Source organism: Molothrus aeneus, chromosome 10, assembly GCF_037042795.1.
Source record: "Molothrus aeneus isolate 106 chromosome 10, BPBGC_Maene_1.0, whole genome shotgun sequence".
Classification (NCBI taxonomy): domain Eukaryota; kingdom Metazoa; phylum Chordata; class Aves; order Passeriformes; family Icteridae; genus Molothrus; species Molothrus aeneus.
The window spans coordinates 2,277,421-2,303,739 of NC_089655.1; the positions used below are offsets into that span (position 1 = coordinate 2,277,421).

The window sequence follows — 26,319 nt, forward strand, 5'->3', positions numbered from 1 at the left end:
TGGCACTCTGGCTGTCCTGCTTTGCTCAGGGGCATGTGTCCCCTTGATCCTTTTGCCTCCCAGAGATGCTGGTGAATATTTTTGAGCATTTTGCCCTGTTAGCAGGAAGGAGTGGGTGGATGGCTGGGAAGCTCCCGTGGCCCCAGCCTGGCTGCTGTGCTTCCTCTTACAGCTCTGTGGCTGCCCAGGCTCTGCCACAGCAGAAGTTGCATTGCCTCTGGTGGCATCTCTGGGCTCACTTTCCATTCATCTATAAAGGCAAAACTTCAGCAGGGAGCAGGTAGCCAGGGTTGATTGTTGTATGTTTTGAAAACTGCTGCCCCTGAAGAACTGCTGCCTGGCTGGATAACCAGTGTGCTGGCCTTGTTCAGTTGTCTGTGCTTCTCTCCATCCCTTTTATCTCCCCTTTGCATCATTTTCCTCACTTAAATGCACCCTTTCTGCCGGCCACAAAGGCTGGTGTGAACACAGCCTGCAGCAAGGGGGTCCTGCTGAGCTTGCAGACTGGGGACTCCCTAGCCTGGCATGTGAAAGTGCTGGGGCTCTGGCTCACCATTACTCATCCAGCCTTCCTGGGCTGCCTCACAGCTGTCCTGGGGGTCTGCCTGTGCAAATTCCCTCACTTCTTGCTCAGTGAAGTGCTTCTCCAAGATGCAGCTATGCTGAGGTACTGCTCAGGTCCCACCAGCTGCAGGCTGGCAGACACCAAGAAGGTTAGAATGTTATTTTTCAGTCTAGCACGTAGCTGTTTCTGGTTTTTCCCTTTTGACTTGACCCTCAAGTATCATTCTCGCTTCACTCTCTCTCACTTGGTGGGAAACTTCACCAGCCTGTGCTGGTGGGACCTCAGTGTTTGAGGTGAGGCATTGTGTGCCAATGTCTCTTTGCATGGGCAGCACCCCTCTTTTTAATATATTCCTCCTTTCTTGCTTTTTACCTCTCTTTTCCCCATCTTCCTCCTTTTCTTCACCACGCAAAATGTGTAAAGCCTAAGCTTGCCTTTTCCCCACTGCTTTGCTTTCCCTGCCATGGTGTGCTGCTGTGGGTTAGGGTCCCTTGGATGGTTCCAGCTGGCAGGAATTTGGGATATGGACATATTGGAACCTCTTACTAAGCTGTGAGTGCTTGGGGTCCCTACTGAGAGCAGAAAGCTGAGCTGCTGGACTCTCAGTGGAGCATATGCCAGGCCATGCCCATACACTGGAAACATGCCCAGGGCAGAATAATTATGGGAGGCAGTGTTTCATCAAGTGGACCGTGTGCTCTTGCTTGCTAAACAGTCTTGTGATTAATATCTTAGTTAAGAGGATTTTAGGACATGTGCTGCAGTTACACAGAGTTTCTTTCAGAAGTAGGGGAGAGGTTAGGAATATAAACTCTGTAAAGGCTCTTTTGTGTTTTCAGCAAGGGTCACCAGGTAATTGCAGTGCATCCCTGCTCTGTTGTGCCAGAGTAGCAGTAGGTTTTGCTGTGGAGGGTTCAATGGGAGAGGGATCCTTGAAGAGCTTTGCCCATGTTTTTGTACAGGCTGCATTCTTAAGATCTCCTTAGGGACCTGTAGCTCCAGCACTAAGGGCGAGTTCTTCTTCCCTGATGTCAGCATTACCAGCTTGCCCTGGCTCCTGCCATTAGATTCTGGTGAGTTCTGCAGCCAGCAGGTGTTCACCAGAAGATTTTGCCTTCAAAACAAGGCTCTGTGTGGTGTTTTACTCAAGTAATGTTCCAAGGTGTCAGCAGCTCGACTGTTGGCCTTATCCAGGACACATGGTGTGGACACAGCACTATCTGCATGCTCTGGGTGTTTCTGTGCCACTGCTGATTTGCTGTGTGGTCTTGGCTGGTAGTTGTAGTCTCCTGTCCAGTGGTTTCTGATCAGTCTGATGTGGTTGTCTAACATCTTCACCCTAATTTCTTTCCTAGGCTAGAGAACTCAATGAAAAGGGACATGGGAGCATGAAGAGTTGCACGGAGAGCACAGATGTGCTGCCCGTGGTGGCATCTCCTAGAGCTCTTACCTGGCAATCTGCTGCTGCCTGGAAGGGGTTGACAGGAACCTCTGTGGATAGCAAAGCAACCTGGAGATGAAGGTGATGACCAATCTTTTTTTCCCTACCCCTTTTATCATTTCCACATGTCTGCAGCAAGAGCAGGGCTGCTGTCAGCGTGACAAGGCCACATACATTGAGGCACAGCTGTTTGCACTGGGGCTATCTCATGTAACTATCTGGAGGGATAGTAAAAGAAAGATAGATAAAGAAAACAGGGAGGGTTCCCTGATACTCCCTTAGCAACTATCCTATATCTCTCTTTTAAAGCAAAATAAGACATTTATTCTGCTTCTTGTGGGAGCCCTTGTAGAAGCTGCCACGTATTGGTAGCGTGCCAGAGAGATAGGAGTCTGATAGCCAGTGTTTATTCTGACTTGCATAAAATGAATGAGATGTGTACTGGGGCTCATTTTGGTAAAGCTTTCCCTGGAAGCCCTTTGGGGACATTGACATTTTGGCCTTTGGCTCTAGGGTAGAGTAATTAGCTGCCTACTTACACAGCTGACCTCTGCTGATCGTGCCTGAAGTGCTGCTGCTGGTGGTGCCAGTAGTTCTCCTATCACTGTACCCCACTGGCCTGCTCCTTATCACAGCACTGCAGTCCTTTGGCTCCTGCCCTCGAGGATGATGAGCATCATGTGAGCCATTGCAGTGACTGTTGCTGATGCTGGGACCTCCCTTTTTCTCTCGTGCATGGAAAAACTAACTTGATAGGAAACACTTTTAGAAGCAGCTGCAAATGTAAGTATTGGGTTTATGGCTCTCTTCATATGTGAAGAAGGTTTGGGAGGACCTCATTGTATAGCTGCTTCTCTAAATATTTAACTTGCTGGCATCAAGAGTGCCAGCTGTTCCTCCTTACCTCCTCCTCTGCTGGAAACATGCTAATGCCCTCTCCTCCACTTAAAACCTGATCTTCAATATGGAAAATGCACCACCCTTTCTTACTTTCTGGCTGAGCAACACTTTTCTGTCCCAGTGTTGTGTTACCTTTAGCATTGCAAACCGTAACACTTGGGCAAGGGTGGTGGAGTTCCAGCAGGCTGCTTGCCTAGGGCCTGCTGGACTTCTCATCCCAAAGAGGGCAGAGAGCAGCCAAAATCTGCACAGAGGTCAAGACAGAGCAGTGTGGAGCCTGGGGAGCATTGGCAGGAGTGGGAATGCTCTGCTGGAGGTAGGTGAGTAGAAAAGAAAAAGCATAGCCCTTTGTCTTGGGTATCTCTGGCAGCTGTTCTTTTCATGGGGAAAGAAGAAAACTAAGCTGGAGACAGCTTGATTTCTGGTTAGGTGGGATTTGGGTGGACAATACAGGATTAAAGAAGTAGGTCAGCCAATCCTCCACTGCAAAACTTCTCGTTTTGGTTGTTGTACAGAAACAGAGAGTTCTTTAGTTCTGGTTTTGTTCCTTGTTCTTCTGTGGAAGTCTGCTCGCTGGAAAGATATGACTTGAGATGTGGTGCCAGGTGAGCTGGTGAGGTGGTTGGGTCTCATGGGAGCATGGCAGCAATCCTCTGTGAGCCTGTGGCAGCACAGGGCACGTTCCAAGTGCGTTTGCATGCTCAGATAGAGGGAGCAGGGGCTGGGACTGCTGGCCTGGATTGGGTGCCTGCTGTTGGGATGGCTGAAACCCAAGGCCAAGCTGACTTTTCAAGCTCAGGCACACTTTTTGTGTGGAGATATTCCTTCTCTTAATGAGCATTGGTAGCACTCAGGAGTCACCTTCTGTTTGGGCCAGAACTAAATCTTGAGCCCCTTTTGAAATGCTCAAAAGTCTTCCTTGTCAAACAGTCAAACCCAGCTGTTACTAAGTCTGATTTCAGACTAGAGAGGCCTGGTTAGGCCTGGCTTGCAAGATGGCAAGGCTGCTGGAGGAGATGGATATTTGAAAACCAGCAAAGTGATATATTTGGTCTGTAATAATCTGTGTCTCTGTCCAGCCTCTTCTCAGCAGTTACATTGTTTTATATGTTAATATCTGAAGTGGAAAAGGGACTTTCCTTTGAAATAGGGAAGTAAAACGAAAAATAGGCACACACCCCCCTTCATGCCCCAGTGCTCCCTGTGGCTGTGTGGGAGCCTCTGACCCCCTCCTGCTTTAGAAAGGGGCAGAGCCTGCCTGTTGGAGCAGAGGGTTTGTTGTGTGTTGGACACAGATGGGCAGAGGAGAGGATGGGATGTGCTTTGGTGTGTTGTGTCCAGCTTTAGGAGTGGCTTTCCAAGGTGGGTTCCAGGCAAGTGGACACCAGCAACAAAGCCTTTGACCAAGCACTGAAATAGTTTCCCTTCAGGATAATGGAATGATGCACATGGAATGGTATTGGGTAAGATTAACAGCATAGTTAATTCCACATGTGCTGAAGTGCACTGAGAGCCCATCTGCTTGGTTTGACTGCAGTTTCATGTGTGCTTTAGAGGAGTCCCTCCAGTTTTGGGCAGCTCTGTCAGGAGCTGGGTGTTGGTGTATGTGGCTCTGGGACCTCTCTCCACACTGGTGTTCACTCTCTTTCTGTGTACTCGTGGCCTGTCCTGTCTGTGAGGTCAGTGCTGTGGCAGGTGACACTCATCTCAGACACTCTGCACTTGAAGCATTGTGTGGGACTTGTGCACGAGCTCTGAAATGCATGGGTGAGCAGAGGCTGTGAGCCCAGAACAGGCACTGCATGCAGTGGATCTGGGAGAGGTGGGGGAAAAACTGACCAAAACTGAAGAAAAGGGAGAGGGACTTCCAAGAAGGAAGGTTAGTGGAGGGTGGAGATAGGATCTCACCAAGGCAGGAAGGCAGATTCTGGCTGCACTGTGGGGAAAGGCCACAGAAATTAGGGCATCCCCTTGTGCTGTGTGGATGCTGGAAGGGATGTGAGGGGCCTTAGGAGAAGATTTCCCAGGAGGAAGAAGAGAGTCCTGGAGATGCAGACAGTAGGAAAGCACCCAGTTTCTCGTGGCTAGCGCCTCCGGGGAGCGGGGCCCGGGGCCGGGCGGGGAGCGGGGCCCGGGGCCGGGCGGGGAGCGGGGCCCGGGGCCGGGCGGGGAGCGGGGCCCGGGGCCGGGCGGGGAGCGGGGCCCGGGGCCGGGCGGGGAGCGGGGCCCGGGGCCGGGCGGGGAGCGGGGCCCGGGGCCGGGCGGGGAGCGGGGCCCGGGGCCGGGCGGGGAGCGGGGCCCGGGGCCGAGCGGGGCCGGGGGCCGGGCGGGGAGCGGGGCCGGGCAGAGCAGAGCCCGGGGCTTTCATCTGCCCCGGCAGCAGCAGCAGCAGCAGCGCCGTGGCCACGTCCAAGGCTCTGGAGGAGCCGGCGCCTCCAGATGAGTGTGTGGGGAATTTCTGCTCTGCTCCCCCGCTCTCACGCAAATGATTTTTCACCTCTTTAGACCGTAATCTGCCGAGATCTCTGAAAGAGCTCTGATGTTCAGTCAGCTTTTAAAGACGTCCCAAAAATAGCATGGGAGGTTTGCTGCAAGCACTGATGCTTCCCCTGTTTGAGATGCCTCCAGATAATGCTGTACAGAGATCCAGACAAGATAAAGAACCTATGAACTAGGGCTGGTTTACAATTTTTAGCCTTGTACTTTGGAGAAAATACCCTTAAATTGCTCTTCTAGCAGACTTCAGAAAATATTCATCAGGCTGATGCATTTTAACTAGTGATTTCTATACTTGTTACTTCAGAGTGAGGAAGAAAAATTCAGAGCTAATGCCATGTGAAAGTAATTTCCCTTGACAACACACAACTCTGGCCTATATGTGTGTTGGACAGCTTATGGAAAAGCTTTTATTTCTGAAATGTCACTGTATTATGAATGCATTATTTCTTAACTCAAAAATAGAGAAGGCTATATATGTAAATATATAAATATATAAGTAGAACATATATTCATTCCAAATCCAAGAGAGAGTATATGTTTCACTGGCATAGAACCACTTTAGCTGAATTGGCCTGGTTCTTCAAAAATAATTAGAAAAAAGCCCCAAACCAAAAAAAAAAAAAAAAAAACCAAAACCATAAGAAGACCAGTGAAATGCAAATTAAAACTCCTAAAATAGTTTATGACAACTTTGCCAGGCTGCTCTGCTGTTTTTCTTTGCTTTAATATTAAAGTGCTGTGGTTCTCCTTACACGAGGAGTTATTCTAACCAGCATACCCAGGGCTTGAGGATTCTCTGTCAGTTTAGCCTCAGGGGATACAGCATGACAGCATGAGGAGGGGGAAAAAATTGTATGCCTCTTGTCAGGAGATATCCAGGATTTTTTCATCCAGGACTTCAGATACCTGTGTAAGCTTAAAATGCAGTATGGTAGCAGGCAAGTTCCCATCCTGTTAACCTGGAGGGGAGTTTGTGGAGAGGAGAGTGAGGTACTTTGCTCTGAAGGATCCTTTTGGCAGGAAGAGGAAGGAAAGGGAAGATGAAGGGTTACCTGAGATCAGCTCCCATGTGAGCTTCCCATCTGAAGTGCCTAAAAACTTGTCTCTTAGCAGGATTTGTTTAAATAAAATTAATGAATAACTTTTAACCTGAAACTTGGTTGAGCCAGATCAAACAGTTTAATGTTCAGTGAACTTTATGCCCAGTACTTTTCCAGTTTGAGCTTGGATTGGATGTTCAGCAGCAAGGAGAAATGGCCTTGTGCAAGAGATGCCATCAGATCCTCTCCCGGTCTGGAACACTGTGGGATGTTGTGGCCCTGAGTGAGATCACTGCTGTTGGAAACACCCAGCAGCTCCTGCTCTAAAGCTGTTAGGCATGGTGTCCCCCCAGAGCGTCCTGGGAGTCACCCCAGCAGCTGGCAGCCGCCACCAGCACGTGGAAAACCTCTGCTGGGTTTCTGCAGCCTCCTGGTCTGCACTGGGGTGCATCCATTCCAGGCATGACAGATGCCTGACTTCTGTGTCTGGGGAGAGTTCCCTTTCTCAAGGAGGAAGTCTGGTGTCTCTGTGGCCAGGTGGCACTGGGTGGCCAGAAGGAACTGGCTGGTGGGCAGGAGTCCAGCCCTTGGCAGCAACATCCTCCTCCCATCCCTCCTTCCTTGCATATCACATCCATCCTTCCAGCAAAGGGCTGCCTGGTTGTAGGAGAAGATCAGGACCTTTCATTGCTCTGGGAGGCTCAGAGGGCTTTTTTAAGTCTTGCTGCCTATTGCTGAGACCACAGAAATGTGTTGTACTAAAGGCAGTATGAGAGCCAGTTATCTGCTGCCTCCTTTACTGCTTTAGGGAGTAACTTCTATTTTTGTTGGAGTTATCTGTCTGGATCTCTGAGTCCCACGTACATAAAATGTCTTAAATACCAGAGGGCAGAAAGCTGCCTGCTTCAGGGGGTGGGGGAGTGGTTCAGATCCTTGGTGGGTCCATCCACTTGTCATCTGAAAGCTCTGCTGCCAGACTTGGTTCTGAAGTGCTGACTGTAGGAAGTGGGTGATGTGTTTGGGAGCAGGAGCTGGGTAGTGCTTTCCAGGCTTCACACCTGGTTTTCTGGTGGAGAAGAAAGCAGGCTAGAAACACTGGGAGGAGGTGATAAAAGACATTAAAATGGCCTTCATTGCCTTCCTGGCCTCTCAGAACCCCAGTAAGCTTTACATGTGTTTCAAGCATGGTGTTTGCCTCCCTCCAGCAACTGTGTAGACTTGTTATGTTTCAGACCAATTCATGCCATGCCCATAGCAGCACTGATCTGTCGCTGGGATGCTGTCAGGGTATGTAAGTGGGGAAGAAAAAAGGGAATTCTTTGGCTGTGATGTGTGTGCACCATGGAGCTGCCAGATGGGTGGCATGCTCTTTTTGGGTGCTTACAGCTCCAGGTGGTGCTAGGCTTTGCCAGTCCTCCATCCCACCAAAGAGTGGGGATTGCACATCAGAGAGGCACCTGTTTGTTCCTGCTAAGTGTTCTCCATGCTGGATCCTTAAGTGGAGGCCATAATCTTGGGTTTGGGTAGGAGGTACTGCTGAACCTGCTTTTCTTTCCTAAGCATCTGGGAGGATGCTGAGGGAAGAAAATAGCAAAGAGGTTTCAAATGCAGGCTTTCTCAGGAAGGTTGCATTAATGTTTCCTGTTCTTCTAAATAGGTACATGAAACTTTGAGGGTGGAGGAGTGTCTTAAACTCTTTAAATGTCTTTGAATATGTCTAGGCATCTAATTTTGTGCTATGCATTTGTATTGCCTATGATTTATAAAATTGAATTGTATTTAGGCAAGGTTGCTTCCCTGGCAATATTTTTGTGGGCTTAATGACAGTAGATATATTTGAAAAGCTGATACAGGGGCACAGTGTTCCCAGACAAATGTGTTTGAAAAACAGGGCAGCACTTGCTGGTATTACTGAAGTTCAGCCACACCAAGAGCTCCGTGTGAGGAGGATGACTTGATGTGCTTTGGCAGGAGATATTTGACATCTGCTGCTGCAGGTTCTCTGACTTTTGAGAGCCTGGCTGCTGCTTCAACAACAAATGGCCCCCAGGATCGTGGGGTACACTGATTGCTGTGTGTCTGCTGCCTTGGCTGCTCTGCTGCAGCCTGACTCTGAGCTTGGACCTGGGCTTGCTCAACAACTTGAGTGGAGTTACACCTGGCTTTCCTCTGGTTCTTTCAGTCTCACTTGAACCAGTGGAAATGGTGATGTGAGGCAGAAGTGGTATCAATTAAGCTTTCCAATTGCTGTGGTTATGGAGACTAAAACAAATAGATTTTGATTTGTGGAAAAACATGGGTTTTTTTCCTGCCTCTTTTCTTATCAGAGACAAAATAATTACCTCTAATTTTGAAGTTTCCATTTGTCCCCCCATGCCTCAAGTTCCTTGCATGGAAAGTAACTGCTTTGATTTTTGCTGGATAAATAATTGACCTGCTTGTTACATGTTTGTTTTTACAAATTCTCTGGTAGTTATTTCCTTTACTAGGTTCTAGTAGGTGTCCTTTCTAATGCTCTTTTAATTGCCTCTAGTTGCCTGTCTCTCAGGTCCTGCCTTTTTTTTTTTTACCACCTGATACTTTTTGATAAACAGTCTTCACAGCTGTAGGTGTCTTTGCATTCTAAAATGCAGATTTCTTAGTGAAAACCAATTTATTTTAAATGTAACACAGGAAGTGTTTTGCTTCACATAAAATAGTTTGACTAGGGCTTTCTGAAGTCAATGGTGAGAACTCACACTGCTTCCTTCTTCCAGTGAAGTTGGTGTGGTAGAACACTGCTGTTTGTTAAGTGCCAGCCCTGCCTTCCCCAGCAGGAATGAACTCTGGATGTGTAGAGAAGAATAAATCTTGGTAGTGCTATTGGACTGAAAACCAGCATTGGTAGAGCCAGACTTGAGCAAGTTGATTTCACTTAGTGAAAGCCTGGGTCTGAAGTTAGATTGAATTAGACTTCTTTGAGCAAGTTGTAAAGAGTTCCTGCATTGTCCTTGACTCATAAAGATGTCCCCACCTGCAAAGGGCTGGTGTCAGATGTGTTATCCTCAGGGGTAGTGTCTGCAGCTGGCACACAGGGAATTTATTGTCCTGGTGCCATGGAACAGCAGTTTCATGTCTTGGCACGCAGTGATGTTTGCAGAGGTGTTAGTGCTGACCTGCCACACACTGTTAATTTCAAATAAAAGAGCATCCCTGTTCATTCTGAAGGATGAATGTCATAGAGGAACACGTGCTTGGGGGGAAGGATTGAAGGTGTAATGTTCCATGTAAAGTAAATAGCCACAAATCAGCAATTGCATCCTGCTCTTTAAAGCTGGGCAGGGTAGAGGGATTTTTGCTGTTAGCTTCAATATGGGAATGGCTGTGATAAAGCTGCCTACTGATGAAATCCTCACTTGTAAAGCTCTGACACTGGGGCTCTGGGTGCAGAAGAAAAAGCAGCATTTTCAGGAGTTGGTGCTGTTCATGCATGTACTTTTCTCTCCAACTGAAGGTGAAATTGCAGTTTTAGAAATGGAAAAGGTTTGTTGCTAAGAGAGGTCTCCAGGTATCTTGCTGAGTGAGACCCCCATGGGCATGGGTGAGTAACCCAGCAAAGAGGATGCTAAGCATGGTCCACTACATTCACTCTTTATTTGGCTCAGTATATTTCATAACTGGAATCCATTTATTAGCCACTAAAAGCACCCTCTATAGCAAGACTAAAACATAAACCTTTAATTAGATGAAGTGCTGATAAATCTGGTATCCTGGATTTAAGTGGTGTCCTGTGGCTCAGAAAGCAGTTTTAACTATTATTATTATTATTATTATTATTATTATTATTATTATTATTATTATTATTATTATTATTATTATTATTATTATTATTATTTACTAATATTTTTATTATTTTTATTAATTTTTATTAATTTTTATTAATTTTTTATTATTTTTTATTAATTTTTATTAATTTTTTATTATTATTATTTAAAATACTTTTATGGTAAAACTCGAATATATGTATACCATGGTTAAGGTACTAGAGCTATATAAAATACTTAGTATATAATTATTATATCTAAAAAAGCTGCTGCCTTTTAATGAGGGCTGAAGGGGAGGCAGAGTGCTAGGCACAGCACCCTCCAAAACCAACATGGCATGTAGAAAAGAGCAAGAATAAAGGGCTGACACAGTCAGAAATAAAGGCTTCTGACTTCTATTAAATCCCAATGTTTGTTGACATGTAAAACTGAAATGAAGCACATACTTGAACTTACCCCTGTGCCTCCCCCCAGAATCTCTCCTGTTCTCTTGGGAGGATTTTTTTTCAGCTGTGACAGCAGCATATTTTCAATGGCACACACAGAGGTTTTTAATGCAGGCAGGGCTAACTAAATGATTTATTTCATTACAGGTGACCTGTATAGCTCCTCAATGTGTCACCTAAAATTTAACCTTGTTTCTCATGTAAAATGCTTTTTTTTTTCCTTCACATCTCTATGTAAAGTTTCCTCATTTTCCTTTCTGTTTTGTTCTGTTTGGTGGCATTGGAAACGCCTAAATGTATGGCTCAACAGATGTTTTATTTTCACAGCACAGTGATATTTTGGAAAAAAAACAAGAATTGCTAGAAGCAAACCTTCCCTGTTTATGTATTTACAAAATCATGATACACACAGTTGAATTACCAGGCTGGACTAAACTTGGCTCCAGAGGGACAGACCTTGAGCTTGGAAAGTGTTTTATCACCTTTCCCCTGCTGTATCCAGCACGTGGAAAGTGTAGCTTCTTCATTTGCAAAATGGCATGAGCATAGTTTGTTTATTACTATTTAGGGTCCTGATAAATACTTTTTCCCTCAGGACAGGAATAGGGGATTTTAAGAGCAGATACAGTTTTGAGGTTACTTTTTGAATCCACATTTTTTTTCTCATCTTAGGCTTCCTTAAGTATGCTGTTTTGAACAGAAGAATTCAAGCCATACATTTCCATGTCTTTCTTCTTTTCTACACACATGGGAACTCATTCACCCTCTGGTACCAGCCACTGCTGTTTTCAGAGATGCTTTACAGTGGGTGTTGGGTGGAGGAAAGGGTTAACACTGAGAATGTATCAAAAAAAGAATAGGAAGGTGAAGTTAAATATAAAACCTTCATATAGGGCAGCATAAAAACATTCAAGAATACATCAGCAAAAGTTGGTAACAAAGCTTTCCTACTTTATGGGCAGGCACAGCACAATTGTGGCTGCAGATGGATATGCCAAAATGAAGGAAATCTGCAAAGAAATGTAAATGCTCTGAGTTTAAATTTGAAATACTTATCACATTATCTAAAAAAAAAGATTGAGGAACAACTTGCCAAAGTGAAAAGCTTTTGTGCATCCATCAGAGAGAAGAAAACTGCAGCTGAATTATGTTGATGTATGAATGGCAGGATCAAGGAGAAGCGTGGTAGACCAGGTGGATGTGATTCCTGCATATCCTATAATCCCCAAGGGATTTAAATTAAATTAGAGGTTTTATTTACCATGGTTATGTTTGAGGGACTGTGGTAGGATCCATTGCTTCAGACCAGTAAATGTAATTAAAATGACACCTGTAGAATATGTAAGACCTAATGATCATCATGTTTTTGCAGAAGGGTCACATTTCAAATCTATCTACATATTTCCTCTTCTGTCACAGGCATCTTTTATGAAAAATCCTTTCCTTAGGATGTTTCCTCCTGAGAAGCTGAAAGGCCTCAGGAACAAAATGTAACCAATGGTTATCTGCTGCTGTGGAATGCAACAGGTGCAGCTGGGATTGGGCTCATGGGGTTGTTTCTAATTAATGGCCAATCACAGTCAGCTGGCTCTGAGCCACAAGCCTTTGTTATCATTCCTTCTTTTGCTATTCTTAGCCAGCCTTCTGATGAAATCCTTTCTTCTATTCTTTTAGTATAGTTTTAATGTAATATATATAATAAAATAATAAATCAAGCCTTCTGAAACATGGAGTCAGATCCTTGTCTCTTCCCTCATGCTCGGACCCCTGTGAACATGGTTACACTGTTCTGTCATTTTCAGAAGGTTGTGAACATGGAGAGAGGGAAACCTTGAATTTTCAAGGTTTTGGTGAGATTGCTCACCAAACCTCAGAAAAGGCCACCGTAAGCTGTCGTGGGCTGAGAGGGTTCCTGTCCTGGGTTAGTGCTGCCTAGGAGGTAGGAAAGCAAGAGGTCAGGTTTCACAGCATCACAGAAGGCTCTCAGGGATTTTCTGGGATCCCTACTGGTGAATCTGATCAGGGATCTGCAGAGGAGAGGAGGAAGGGGCTGAGTTCTGAGCTTGGCTGCCTTTGTCACCAGAGGGGCTGCTGGAAGCAGGGGAAGCCCTGAGCAGCTGCAGAGGGCTCTGCTGACCCTGGGGCAGCACAGGGGCAAGGGAAGCTTCTGCTAGCAGTGGGAAGAGAATGCTCTTTCAGGTGGGTTTATTCCTGCTCCAGGAGCAGCTTGCAAAATAACCTGAAGGGCATTGCAGATTGCGTAGAGATCAGGGCTCAGAAGTGGTCAGGAGGGGAAATAAAGGAAGGAAGTTTCACAAGGAGAACAAATCAGCCCCATTGTTGTGTTGCTGCTGGGCCATGTGGCGGGAGCGTGTTCAGCGGGGGTGCCTGCCCCGAGGGACGGTCACGCCCTGCTGATGGCGCTGGGAGCCTGACCAAGAGTATCTGAGGGGTGGAAAAGGTGCTGAGCAAGGAGGAGCTGGAACGAGTGGGACAGTGAGGCTGGAAAAGCGAGAGAGGCGGGGTTGTCTGTGCCTGTGTGCAGCTGCATGCAGAGTTCATTGCCTCAGGCTCTTAGGGAAATGTGAGCGGTTTCAAGAGCCAATTTAACAAATGTGCAGAGGATGGGCATCGGTACAGCTGATGACACAACTTTGGGGAAGCTGTGTGCATTTCCTGGAAGAAACATATTCATACCTTTGTCCATACTCGTGTGGTTTGTCTGTGTACCGGCTGTTGGGCGCAATAGGAAACAGGTATGGGCTGTTTGCTAACAAATATCCTCACCTCATTTTTAGGGTAAATCTGCTGTGGGATGTGGAAATCAGGATTGCTGGATGTTCTCTGCTGTGCCATTGTTGGCTGTCCCTCCCTAGGCAGACAGCAGCCTCTGGGACACCAGAGAAGCAGGATTTTCACACTCTTGTGTACTTTGCTGGTTTAAGACCTGAGAGCAGTGAGATAATTGGACAATAAAGTTTAAGAGTGTGTGGACAGAATGTGACTGCCTTGAAGATATCACGTCCCTCACTTGTTCTCTGCACAGGATTAATTTATCCTCAGAGGACTTGCTGTGTGGGCTTAACATGCCAGCCAGTGCTGTACACTACAGCTGTCACAGGTTCTGGATTTCAGGGTGGCAGCTATTTGTTTAAGTCTCAGCTGTGTCAGGTTCTGGGTTTCAAGGAGGCAGCTATTTGTTTAATTAGTTTTATTTGTATTTTTCTAGGTTTGGGGGATTTTTTTTTTTTTTGACCTTTCTTTCCTCATACCTTGTGTTTTGTGTATATGGCAAGCTTCCAACACCTTTGGAAAAGTACCTTTGTACTGACCACTGCCAGACAGAAGTGCACACAAGCAGCCACTTGTGGGCTATCCTACTTTGCCAGGAAGAGCAGATTCTTCTCTTCTCCACAACAGAGGTTTGGTATCAGAATGCTTGAGAGGGACCCCTTCTTAGGCCACTGCTTGCGCAAATAAAATAAAATCCTATCATGTGAAGTTGTAGTAATAATTAAGCTGAATTGCAAAGTATCCATGGGGAACAGAAGGTATCTTGAAATGTTGTGGCTCTGCTAAAACATGTTTGCAGAGCCTATTTTGCCAGCTATAAAATCAAAGCAAACTAACTGTTCACATTGCAGTGGCGTGTGCAGTCAGAGGTGGGGATCATTTGTGCAGAAGATGAGCTCTCCAGGTGCCCTTGAGTGGCCTGGGAAGGAGAGGAGTTGTTGTGACTTGCTGGGCATCCTGAGCTGTGCACCACCACAGGGAGTGTCTCAGCAGGAGCTTGCAGAGAGCTGTAAAGTTGTTCCACTGTAATGAACCTGCCACCCTTCTAGATGATTCAAGTGTGAGAAGCAAAAGCTGATGGTTACTGAGATGTGCCTGCTGTCACCTCCACCTGGGAGCTCCTCAGGAGATGTTTTTCAAGTCAAAAGCAGGGCAGAGTCCTTCAGGCCTGGAGCAAGGAGCTCTGCTCTGCAGAGCTGGAAGGCTGCTGGGCACTCCCAGCAGTGCTGAGCCTCTGTCCCCCCTGCACAGAAAGGGGGAAGAAGTTTCTGGAAGTCAGATCCTTGCCGCTTGTAAAGGGATCCAGCGTGGATAAAGTCAGGCTGGGGCTGTGTGAAGCTCACAGGGAGGTGTCTCAGTTTGGCACTAAGCTGACACTGGAGAGCTCTGCTTTGGTGTTCCTCTGGGTTGGGAAAGCTTTGCTGTGTGTGTTAGCAGGCACAGAGGGCCTGCAAGGCCACCATGGCGCTCAGCAGCTTAAGATAGGAAAGGCCAAGTCATGATGACTGGACCTTAGAAGCCCCTCTCCCTGCCATTGGACCCTTGCTTATGTCTCTGTAAGACTATAGGTCCCTTTCCTTTGACCCTTACTATAGGACAGTCCCTAAAACCCCTGTGCCCTGTGTAACGAGCTACTTTTGCCCAGTTTGTTAGAAGATGCTGTCCCTGAGACCTTCGCAGAAGACCAGTCAAGGACACCTCTGTGGAACCTCACACAGGCTTCTCCTCTCTCCCCCTGCGTCTGCCAAAGGCACTTAGCGAGCCAAGAGCTGAAATCACCTAATGAGCTGCTAATCACTAGAGCTGAAATCTCTCACGAGCTGTGGCTGGGAGCTGCTGGGCCGTGCCGAACAGGGCCGTGCTCTCCCGAGTGAAGTTCGCTGTGTGTGCTCTGCCAGCAGAGCCTGGCGGTGTGGAGGCACTCAGCCCTGCTTTCCCCATCACACATGGCTGTGCAGGCAGCTGCCTCCACATGGTGCCTTTTGCTCTCTGTGACAGGCCCCGGGTGCACTGTCCCTGTGGGGTCCCAGCTGCAGAGGGGGTGGCAGGAGGCAGCAGGGAGAGGCTGAGAGGCCACAGCAGGACAGGAGCCATGAACAGCATGGGGAGCTTTACTCCTCACAGAACAGAGCATGGGGTGCTCTGCATCCCCTCCTGCTGCCCCACCTCTACAGACTGCTGGACTTCTGCTGGGTCAAAAACACTTCAGTGTGCCCTTCTAGTGCATTTGTACTTAAGGAAAGGAAAATTTATACAGTCTGTCAAGGCAGAGCAAATGACTTCAATAAAAGCTGGAACTACTTGTGTTTCTTAGATCTTTTTGTTGCTGTTGTTTAAGAACTGGAACACAGCAATATTTGCTTTTTCATTGTGGAGTGCTCTATGAAAAATAATTTTGTTCCTTAATAAAGTTAAAATCTAAGTTTTCAGCATTAGGATGCTTTAATAATTTAGTATTTAGTCTTGTAAAGGAAAGCATTTGTAATTAAGTCATGTGTCATTGTATTGACTCAGACTTCCTGTAAAAGCAAGCTGCTTTCTTGATTTCTCAGCTACTACTGTCAAATCTCCCTTTCTCTTGCTGCATTTCCTTGGCAGAGTGAAACTGTAAAGTCTAAACCACATTTATCTATTTTCTGAAGACTTATGGATTAAGATATGTTTTTTAAATCAGCTTTCCACGTATCTTGTTCCAAAAGAGCAGGGAGTCTTCTCTGCAGGAGTGCCTGAATTACTCAAGGATAGGCAGTGAGATAGTTCCCTGGGAAAAGCAGCTTTTTCTTTTCCCCTGTTGGTTGTGTGAACTACCAGCATCAGGGCATTTCCTTGCTGTATTTTGGGTGTATCCAGTGCTCAGGGTGGATCTGGTTGCTCTGTTGGGACCAGAGAGCAGGCAGCCTGTGAGTCTGCTCTGGCTGGGAGCAGATTTCAGACAAAGATGTCCATTTTGAGTGGGCATTTAGACATTTAAAATGCTTATGTGGTGTTTAATGTGTTTGCTGCTGTCCTTCCAGCCCTTGGTAACAGCTTCTTTGGGACCATAGGGTTTATCTGAGGCAATACTTGCTCATCTCTAGAACTTTCAGGTTTTCCTTAATATGTTTTTCTTTTTTTCCCCTTCTTTTTTGCAGGTATTTCTTGAACTCTTCAGCACATCACAGAACTGTTGTTTTGGGATATCCTGCTTAAGCCCTCGGAGGAAAATCTGCCAACAGCCAAAAATGACTTGAGTTGGAGAGCTGCTGCTTTATCCCCAGGTAGTGTTTGCAGCTCAGTAACCTCTCAGCAGCCCAGCATTGCAGGGTTTGCTTTCTGCAGGTTACTCAGGGAGGAAGTTGCTGCTTGTGCCTCTCTGGGAACAGCTGTGACCTGCATGTGTTTGTCTCCTGAGGACAGCTGCAGCCTCCTTACTATTCCTGTGCTTTTGGACATGTCTGGAGCAGCCATGTAGGGAAATGAGCAGCTGCTGTCCTGTGTGCTGCTTGTGAGGGGTTTATGCATCAGGGTATATTTTATACACCAGCCCCCCCTTCCTCCAATAAGTCAGCCTAGTTTGAGCTGCTTTTTGGGCAGTCATCCTATTGGATTCCCACTTTTCTGACATGATGGGAGCTGGAGGTATCTGCTAGTGTGAGGCAGTGCAGAGGAGGACAGGCAGTGCTGTACAACTGCATCTGGCTTTGCTTTCTCCAGAGGTAACTTACCCGGAGTAATGTTCATCCAAGTGCATTTATGAGCCCAAACATGTCCCAAATTATATGTCCCAAAAGTACTGGGGCTTAATTGGCTTCCCACAGGTATTCAGTGAGGTTTGATGTTGACAGTGCACTCAGCCCACTGCAGACTTGCAGCAGTTCCCTGCAAAGTCTCCAAAGTACCAGGCTGGGGAAGCTCCTGGTGCTCATGAACTCAGAGCTTTTTTTTTTTTTTTCTTTCCAGTTCTATGCTTTATCATGTTCTTCATTAGTGGTAAAGCCTGTGGTCAAGCAAAAACTCACTTCTGGAAGTGCATTTGTTGGCATTTGGATATTGACTGTCAGGGATGGGAGATGAAGCAAAGCAATGCAGAGACTTACCCTGCTTGCTGGTATGATACTGGCAGTGTTAAATTTGGCTGTCCCTTGTGGAAGGGAGTAGAAAAAAGGTTTGAGTGGCAGTGGCCTCAGGTCACCATTACATAGCATGTGATGGCTGATAGCCAGCTCAGGTCTTTTTTTTTGGTGTTTGAGGTGGTAGACTTTGAAATGAGATCTTTGAACAGCCTGAAATTTTAGCATTACCCTGATGTTGTCTCTCTCCCCTCCACTGCATACAGATCTCCATGATTTTACCTGTGCCTGCAGCCCTGACTGAGCTGTTTCCTTTTCCCAGGGCCAGCTTCCAGTGTCCCATCTGGGGATGCACCGTGCACTATGGTTCACATCAATGTGTTGAAAAAGTTCATGTGTGTCCTTGTGGTGGTCCTGGTAGCACTGACAGTTTGCCTGTGGAGAGAAACCAGAAGAAGCTACTATGATCCTTTGAAGACCAGGAATGATGATTTGCAGGGGCACAGGAGCTTGGAGAAATGGAACACTGTTAAATCACAAGGCCTTTTCCATGAAGCAGCCAGTGAACTGGGGCAGGTATCCAAAATGTGGCTTGGTACCCAAAACAAAGCAAAAGGCAGCACCTCTGAAACAGCTGAAAAGTCCAAGAAAGCAGCCTTTGGGAAGGTATGGGATAAGGACAGCTCATCCAGAAATCTCATACCCAGGCTGCAGAAGGTCAGGAAAAACTACCTGGCCATGAACAAGTACAATGTGACTTACAGTGGGAAGAGGAATGCTAAGCTCAGCCCAGAGAAGCTGCTGTGCCAGCTGCGGGACAGAGTCAATGTGACCATGATCCAGAGGTCAGATGGGCCTTTTGGTACCTCTGAGTGGCTGCAGTACCTGCCAGGGAAGAGCCTCAGTGAAGCAGTGGGACAGCTGGGTCGCTGTGCTGTGGTGTCCTCAGCAGGCTCTCTGAAATCCTCTCGCTTGGGACAAGAGATAGGTTGGTATCTTCCAGTTTGCATGAAGGCAAATAGCATTGTTTATAACTTGGGCTGAGTAGAAGTAACCTGCTGTCCTGCTCTTACTGATAAATCTCTTTTTTAGAAAACCTAGAATGGAATAGGTGTTTAAAACAAAGGGTGTTTAAAACAAGTGGAAATGTTAAACTTCTAAAGTCAGTGAATATTTCAGCCTAGCTGGAGATGGGAGTAATAGGTAGCTCTATTCTAGCAAGTTCTTGTGATTTTTGTGATCCCGTTGGCATCACTGGAGGGTCACATGAATATTGAATACCAGAGAGCAGTCTTGGTTTCTCAGGTGTTTGTTTCTTGAGAGGGCTTGGGGTGGGTTGTGTAATGCTTATGGCACAGTTAGAAAAAATTCACATTGGAAGATATTTTCAGAGAAGAAAATGGTAAAGGGGAAAAACCCTTTGGACATAGCCTTGAGCAGTGTGTGTTGAGCTGAGGGCTGGGCACAGACAATCTTCAGAGGTCCCTTCCAGCCTCAGTGATTCTGTAGTTCTTGCTCAGGGCTTTCCAAAAGTGGTACTGCTTCATTCTGAGCCATAAGGCAGCTGGCTGAATTTGAGTGGCCCAGAAGACCATGAAAAGGCTTTACAGGGATTTATCTCTTAGGACAAAGTTTGGTGATGCTTTGAAGTCTCATCTGACCATACTTACCTGAATTAAAGCATTAATTAATAACTGCTGAAGCTTTGGTCTTTTACTGTGAATTATAAAGAAACATGTTTTGATGCCAAAGTGTTTTGTGTCTTTACAAAAGCAGCCTGCTTGGGAAACTCTTCAGTTAACTCAGGATTTTGTACCAGGCAGAAAATTCTCCAGAGCCTGCAGCTCCCTCAGCTTGCTTCATTTTTTGGTGTTTGGAGCTCAGTTAAGGTTCACACTTTGCTGAACTGTAGCTTCACTGAAGGAGAACTTTTAAGGTCTGGGAGTTTTCTCTCAAGTGGAAATTGTTTGCAGGCTTTGGTGTATTCATAAGTTGTTTGTTGGCTCAGATCCCTTTGGCCTGCACTAAGCTGTAAGTAGCCTTCATCTTCTGAAACAGGTAGATGGATAGATTTTAATGCATCATTCATGGACAACTTTGGCAAAGCTGTCAGAATCATAGTCCCTCATGGGAGACAGCGTTGAGTACTTGCTCAGAAGTTCTCCCCCAGCCTCCTCTGTGTCCACAGGCAGGTGAGCAGGAGCTAGAGTGAGGTTGAGCAGTTGGAAGTGTGTTAAAAGGCTATGAAATATGCAGTGAAGAACAGCATTGCCTCCTGGTACAAATTGCAGGTGGGAGTTGGTTGGTGTAATTGTTTCTGCCTCTTAGGAGTGTTTGAAGTGAGCTGGGTCTAGACTTGGGAAAGCAGTTCTTCCTTTTCCTCCAAGCACCTGTCTAGGTTGTTTGGGGGCCTCTTGGAGCTCAGAGCCGCAGGTTTGCACAGAAGTGACCTTCTGTTGAACAGCCTCCCCAGCTCAGGTGCCTTGTGCCCAGGGCTGCCTGTGTTGGGCATTGCTGCCAGTGCTTGTTCCTCTGGAAGGAGACCCTCACAGGACTGGGAGCTGATGTTCTGGAGGGATGGAATGCAGTCCCTGCACCTCTGCATTGGGTATGGGAGCAGCCAAGTGGGATGGGCTGTGCTTTGGCACAGATGTCAGACTGGCAAAGCCCTGTCATTGTTCCCACAGCCACTCTCTGAGCCCTCCCCACACTGAAGCACTGGTTTGTTCCAGATCACAAGGGATGGATGCTGGGCAGGTCACTGTGTAGTGTGCCCGAGGCAAATGCCATTAACCCCTGCTGCTGTCCCTGCCCTGTGTTTCTTGTGTCTGGGTCACAAACTTTCACCCTTCTGCTCAAGCAGTTAACTCTGCTGGTGCCTCTGCCAAGTTTGAGCACTTGCAGCCTTGAGCTAGGCAGGGGGAGTATTAAGAATTTAGGAGCATTCAGTGCACTTCTGTACAGTTTTCCCTGCTTTTTCCATGTAGGAAATGTTATGGTGGTGTTGGAGGAAGTTGTCTAAAAGGTACTAAATGAAGCTTCAAATGAAGTATTTGTGTAAATGAGCACAACTGATTGCTGAGTAATAACTCCATGAAATATTTGTTCTGTCTAATCATGTTAAGATAGCAAATGAGCAATTAGGTAAAGCAAAGGAGGCTGGCAGAGCAGCACAGGGTTGTAAATAACCACCTTTTACTGGGCTCTTGGTATTACTGAAGGATATAAATTGCCACTGAAAAATCTGATGTTAGAGATACTGAGTATAGCACAAGCACCTGGGGACAGAGAGCCAGCTACTCTGCCTGAGCAGTCACTAAACACCCTTTAATGTTCAAACTTGGGGCATAGGAATGCTTGGTGTCTGGCTGAAGTTATAGATGGGGCAATCATAACCCTGGATTGCCTTAGTGCAAGGCAGGATATGGAGCTAAGGGTCTGTAGTGGAAACCACTTCTCAGCATGGAGACACTTTTTTCCAGAAACATCACCTTCCTTGGTTTTTGGATGGTGCTTTGGAAGGGCTCTTAAGAAGTCCCACTTGTCCAGGAGAATAAAATTGAGAAATCAGTCTTTGCTGCCAGGGATTACTGATCCTCCAGCATTGCCTGTTAGAACACTCCCATTTTCAAGAAAATGATCTCAAAAAGACCCAGTTTGGACCAGGTGGGTCCTTCTGCCCTGGAGCTTGGCAGTTCCCACTTGCAGACCCTGCTGCAGGTGCTGTGTGTTGCAGTCATGTGGGCTCAGTGTGAATGCAGGAAAGTTCATCCTGCTTCTTACCTCAGCCCCTCTGATCACAGGGAACCTTTCCTACCCAAATGCAGCCACAAGGCAGAGAGGAGCCAGGCTGACAAGCACAGCCCCCCTTGGTGTCACAGCAGCAGCCTGACTCCAGGATGTTACAGTGGCCTGGCTGGCTGTGCCAAGGCAGAGGAGGGTGCTGGAGGAGTGCTGTGCTATCTTAAGAGATGATGCCAGCAGAGGAAAATGCAGTGAATCCCAAGGCTTGTAAGAAGCTGTGTCTCTTGAAGGCACAGCAGTGGGAGGCATGCTGGCAGGCTGAGGACAGCTTGGCTTTCCACTGTGGTTGCTGTACATGTTTCTGGGGCTGGTCAAGCCCCAGGCTGAAAGAGAGGATGCTGGCTTGCTACTGCTTCCTAGTTTCTTGGTTTGCAGTCAGCCATGTGGTAAACTAATTGTGTGTTGGTCTATCTCCTGGTAAAGTGTTTGGAAGGAGGAAGAGGGAGAACAAATGCTAGGGTTGTGCTCTCAACCTGGCAGTTGGTTGTAGTTTAAAAAAGTAGATTTTTAAAAGTGTATTGATCATAAACTTTGACCCCACCTTCCTCCAAAGAGTCTGACTTGCTACTTCTGGATGTTAGGTTGAAAGCCAGGGATTAACCAGCCTGTATTAGAAGTGCAGGTGAATAATGGCACTTGTTTGTGCTATCACTCTAAGCCAGTTGCTGGCTCCCAGCTTTTCCCTGTGTTTGGCTTTCAGACAGCCACGACGCCGTCCTGCGCTTCAACGGGGCTCCTGTCCGGGGCTTCCAGGATGATGTGGGCCAGAAGACAACAATTCGACTTGTCAATTCCCAGGTAGGTCTGAGGAGGGCGCCCCAAGCAGGCCAAGCATGGCAGAGCTGTGTAGCTGCACTGTCTGGGAGCTGGGAAGAACAGGGCTGTCCATCTGATTCTAGCACATGGCTGTAGGATGGGGATGGCTCTCCTTGGAATGGGGACAGTTGGTAAATCTGAGGTGACTGCAGTGGCACTGGCTACTGGCACTTGTGATTTCCAGCAGGCCCAAGGTACTCTGTGTTTTGTCTTTGCTCAAAGGCTCTGTGTAGGCACAAGAAGGCCAGCTCCATGCTGTTGCTGTGTCTTTGGAGTGAGAGGCAGGAACAGCTCTGCCAGTGCAGGTCAGCAAGGAGAGGTGTGCCTGCCCCAGAGATGGGTATGAAGAACGTTGATGTGGCTTTGAATAAAAGAACAGTGTTTCTTCACTGCCCAGAAAGGCTGCAGACTCTGTAGGTAACACATTAACCAGGGTTGCTACGTGGCTGAAGGCACTTTACAAAAGACCCACCTGTAAATCTGTAGCCTGTGTACAGCCAGGAGAGGGATGGGCTCTGGTGGGTCCAGGACCTCATTGCCGAGCATGGCAAAAAGTGCCTTTAATGCAAGGCCTTGCTCACAGAGGTACATCTTCCCTGCCTTTGAGAGCTCCATGTAGGTACCAAGGTGTCCCTTTGCTGATTTTCTTTGGCCAAACTCTCCAGGGTTAGAGCCCTGTGCCACAGTGCATTAGCAGAGTCAGTCTGCCACTTGTCCAGCAACAGAGTGAGACCTTGCTCTTGTAGGCACATCTCAGAGTGTTTGCACCTTTCCTCCACAGACCCGTCACCCTTCATGGTTGTCCTTTCTGGGGGGAGGAATCTTCAAGTGTAGACATGCAGAGAAAAGAGGAAATCACAGTAGGATGTGCTGGTGAGAGAATGGAGGAGGACTGAACAGGCCAGGAGTCACTTGGTTAAAGGACCTGGTGCAGCACTGAGTACAAGCATCTCCTCACCCCACGAGAGGAAGAGGAGGAGGAGGTTGTAGGCACATGAAGGCTGAGGGAACTGAGTGAGGGAGAGATGAGTGGCTGAAGTGTAGCTTTTGTAAGCCTGAACCAAAAAGGCAGTTCCTTTTCCTTACCCCAAAGGTAAGATTTGTAGGCCTGGAGTTTTCTCACCTGCCTCTGTGTGAGGAGTGCATGGATGCTGCTGTGTAACAAGGTTTGAAGTTTCTCAAAACAGCAGCAGGAGGTTGTCCATCCTCTTCAAAGGCAAGAAGACAGAGCTGATGTGTAACCAGCTTGCCTCCTTCATTTTGTGTGTCTTTTAAAAGATATTCTTGCTTCTTGTGTGAATGTTTTTGCTACCTCTTTCAGCTCTTGGGCCACTCTTCACTTGCTGCTGTGCTCTTGCTGTTGCTTGCTGCATCTCAGTTCCTGTGCATTAAACCCCCAGTCAGAAGGGTGACAGTTTGTTCTTTCTGAACCAGTCTGGTTTGAGCAGACAGATCTGGCTGCTGAATCCTGTGCCCTGTTTGACATTTTTCTTTTTTTTTTCTTTTTTTTTTTTTAATCTTTCCTGTCTCTGTGTATTTTTCTGATGTCAGATAGGTGTTATCACTTAAGTAAACTTTCTTTGGAGGATGTGCTCATGGCCAAGCTTACAGTGCATGACCTATGTGCTGTCAGTGTTATCTGCTCAGGGAGGAGGGTAACTGTGTGCTTGTACAGCTATGATAGGACTCTCCGTGTGGATTCTCCTGCTTTGGACCAAGTGGAGTTACAGCCACGTCATTCCAGTGCTTCTGTTCTCCATGAGATCAGCCTGCAGTCATGGCTGATGTTCCCTCTGAGTGGAGACCCCAGCTCAGGAAACTTCACTTGCAGGGAGAACAATATTGCTGCAGTTTTTAGAGGCTGAAGTTGACTCAAAAGGCAGCATTGATCTGGCTGCTGACCAGGGAAAAAGATGTTTTCCATGTGTGTAGTGCAGGAGTCTCTCATCTGGGGTTTCTGAAATGAGCAGCTCTGACTGCACTTTAACTTCAGACACCATTGGATTGGAAGCCTGGGTTTTTACATGTTTTTATTTGCACTTTGAATGGTTCAGTGCTGTTTTCAGTCTTGGTGACATCAGTTAAACCTTCTTGTTAGTGGGGTGGCCTGATCACATTATCCTTTTAGCTTTCTGCAGGAGCTGTGCCTTATCTTGCCTTGCCCAGAGCTCTTACAAACATCAGGTACTGGACAAGCTCTAATTTGTTCTTGTTCTGGGCTGGCTTTTCTTGTGTTGTAACTGAGAAAAGGGATGGGTTTGGGGCTTGGCTGCTTTTATTTTGGCTCTCACTGCTGATCAACCTCAGTCTGCTGCCAAAGTGAAGGAAATGGGATCTCCTAAATCTGATCTGTCAAAGCTGGTCTGTATTGAGTAATATCCCTTTGGCACACATAGCCAGTGGCCCTGAGTTTCTTAATAATTATTTTAAGATAATTTTCTCTAATTTTCTGGCCAGTCTCTAGGGCATGCATGGGGGCAGTGTTTAAGAGTAGAGTGGAGTATCTTGTACATCTGTGTGCATAGGGAAAGATTAATGGATTGGTACTGACAGGAAGGCAAGAAATTTGGGAACTCCAGATCTGAGAATATGCTTGCAGGCCCACAAGCTTCATAGTTGTTCTAAATAAAGAATTTATTTAATATTGCCTCATTTATTTTCTCAGGCCTTGACTGGTTCATCTGTACTGCTGCTTTTTGAATGGCATGTTTTCCTGCAGTCTGACACAAAGCATTGATTTGCCCTGGGAAAGCAGTCACATCTTGCAAAAACAAGGGCAGAAGTACACGTGAGGGGGTGCCAATGTCATGCTGGAGGACACAGCTCCTTTCTGCAGAGCTGACCAAGGGCCGCAGCACCTTGTTCTTCCCAGCCCTTGTTTCCAGTTCTCCTGGGCTGGCTTCTTGCTGTCACAGAGAGCACTCTCTGCTTTGGCTGCCTTTGCTGTTATTGGCACTGACAGTCTGCAGGGAGGAAGAGAAAGGAGATAGCACATCAGTGGAATGGAGGAAGGCTGTGGTGGGAAAGGAGAGCATGTTTACATTGCAGGACGTTGACTGCTGCTAGCAGGAAAGAAGGAAATCATTGTGATGTGGCCAGTAAATGTACTAAGAGGATAGGGACTGTATTACCAAGATCCTGTTACACAGGGAGCTGGTAACCAGAAGGAACCAGAAAACCAGTAGATCACTTGACTAATTAGGATCAAAAATCTGGGCAAGACATGTAGTAATTTAAATAATTTTACTACTTAGAAAGAATCAGTCACTATTCAACACCAAATGGACACTGAGGGTAAATGGGGAGCCAGATCCCTTCAGCAGACAGGTTCAGTGACTGATAGCTAGCAGGGAGTGCCCAGAGCCAGCTCCAGTGTGTGGGAGCACACAGCCAACAGTGGCTGTGGAGGTGCTGCCCACCTGGTTTCTTGTCCCTTTGCTTTTGTGCCTGTCACAGCTCTCTCAGGGTTCGAGTACCTTTGCCAACACGCATGGCTAAGGAAACAATGGAAATAAAGTGCACGTGCTCCATCCCACCTGTGGCCAGCTGAGGGGATGGCTGGTGCCAGCTGCTGTGCCCCTTTTTGCCCCTGGTGTCCACACCTGCAGCACTGCACACTCCAGCTGTCAGTGACCTAGATAGCTTAGCTACTGTAAGGAAATTAAACCAGGCAGTGCATGTGGTCAAGGCCAAGGCCTAATCCTATAGAGTTAAAAACAGATGTGAGGAAACTTTTTGCTTTTGGAATAATTCCCATCTGGGCTGGCTGCAGCATCCTTGTACTCTGGTTATTGGGGACAGCCATGCAGGCAGCCAGCTGCTGAGGCAGCCAGGATGCTCAAGGACTAATTGGCTAGCTCATAATTAGATCTGTGGAGAAAATCAGGACAAATGGAAGTTCATTTGTATGATTTATGATTTCAGTGTTTATGAGCTGTGCCCATACAGGTTATGGCTTTGGGTGGGTGGGGAGGACAGGAGATGAATTGTTTGATTAGGATTGTTTTCTTTCTGCTGCAAACCTGGGTTGCCCTTGGGTGTCCCAAGCAGTGGTGGTTGTGTCTCTCTATGTATAGAGAGAACTCTGTTTGAAGCTTTCCTTCTCATTGCTGCTCTCAAGAGATTCCAACCTCCCCTGCCTGAGCCATCCCCTCCCTGCTCTA

General features: G+C 46.9%; 1 protein-coding gene across 5 annotated transcripts in view; it reads left to right on the forward strand.

The window, feature by feature from the left end:
• The window catches only part of ST6GAL1 (ST6 beta-galactoside alpha-2,6-sialyltransferase 1), a 45,251-nt gene that overhangs the window by 12,783 nt on the left and 6,149 nt on the right, over positions 1-26,319 (forward strand). For 4 of the 5 annotated variants that reach the window (XM_066556884.1, XM_066556885.1, XM_066556888.1 and 1 more), the window contains exons 2-5: positions 1,921-2,087; positions 16,619-16,744; positions 17,859-18,524; positions 22,041-22,138. In XM_066556884.1, coding sequence (XP_066412981.1) covers positions 17,900-18,524; positions 22,041-22,138 — 723 coding nt within the window. In that variant the 5' untranslated portion in view covers positions 1,921-2,087; positions 16,619-16,744; positions 17,859-17,899. Of the gene's footprint in view, positions 1-1,920; positions 2,088-16,618; positions 16,748-17,858; positions 18,525-22,040; positions 22,139-26,319 lie in introns of those variants that run through there. The other variant, XM_066556890.1, reaches the window with a different exon arrangement.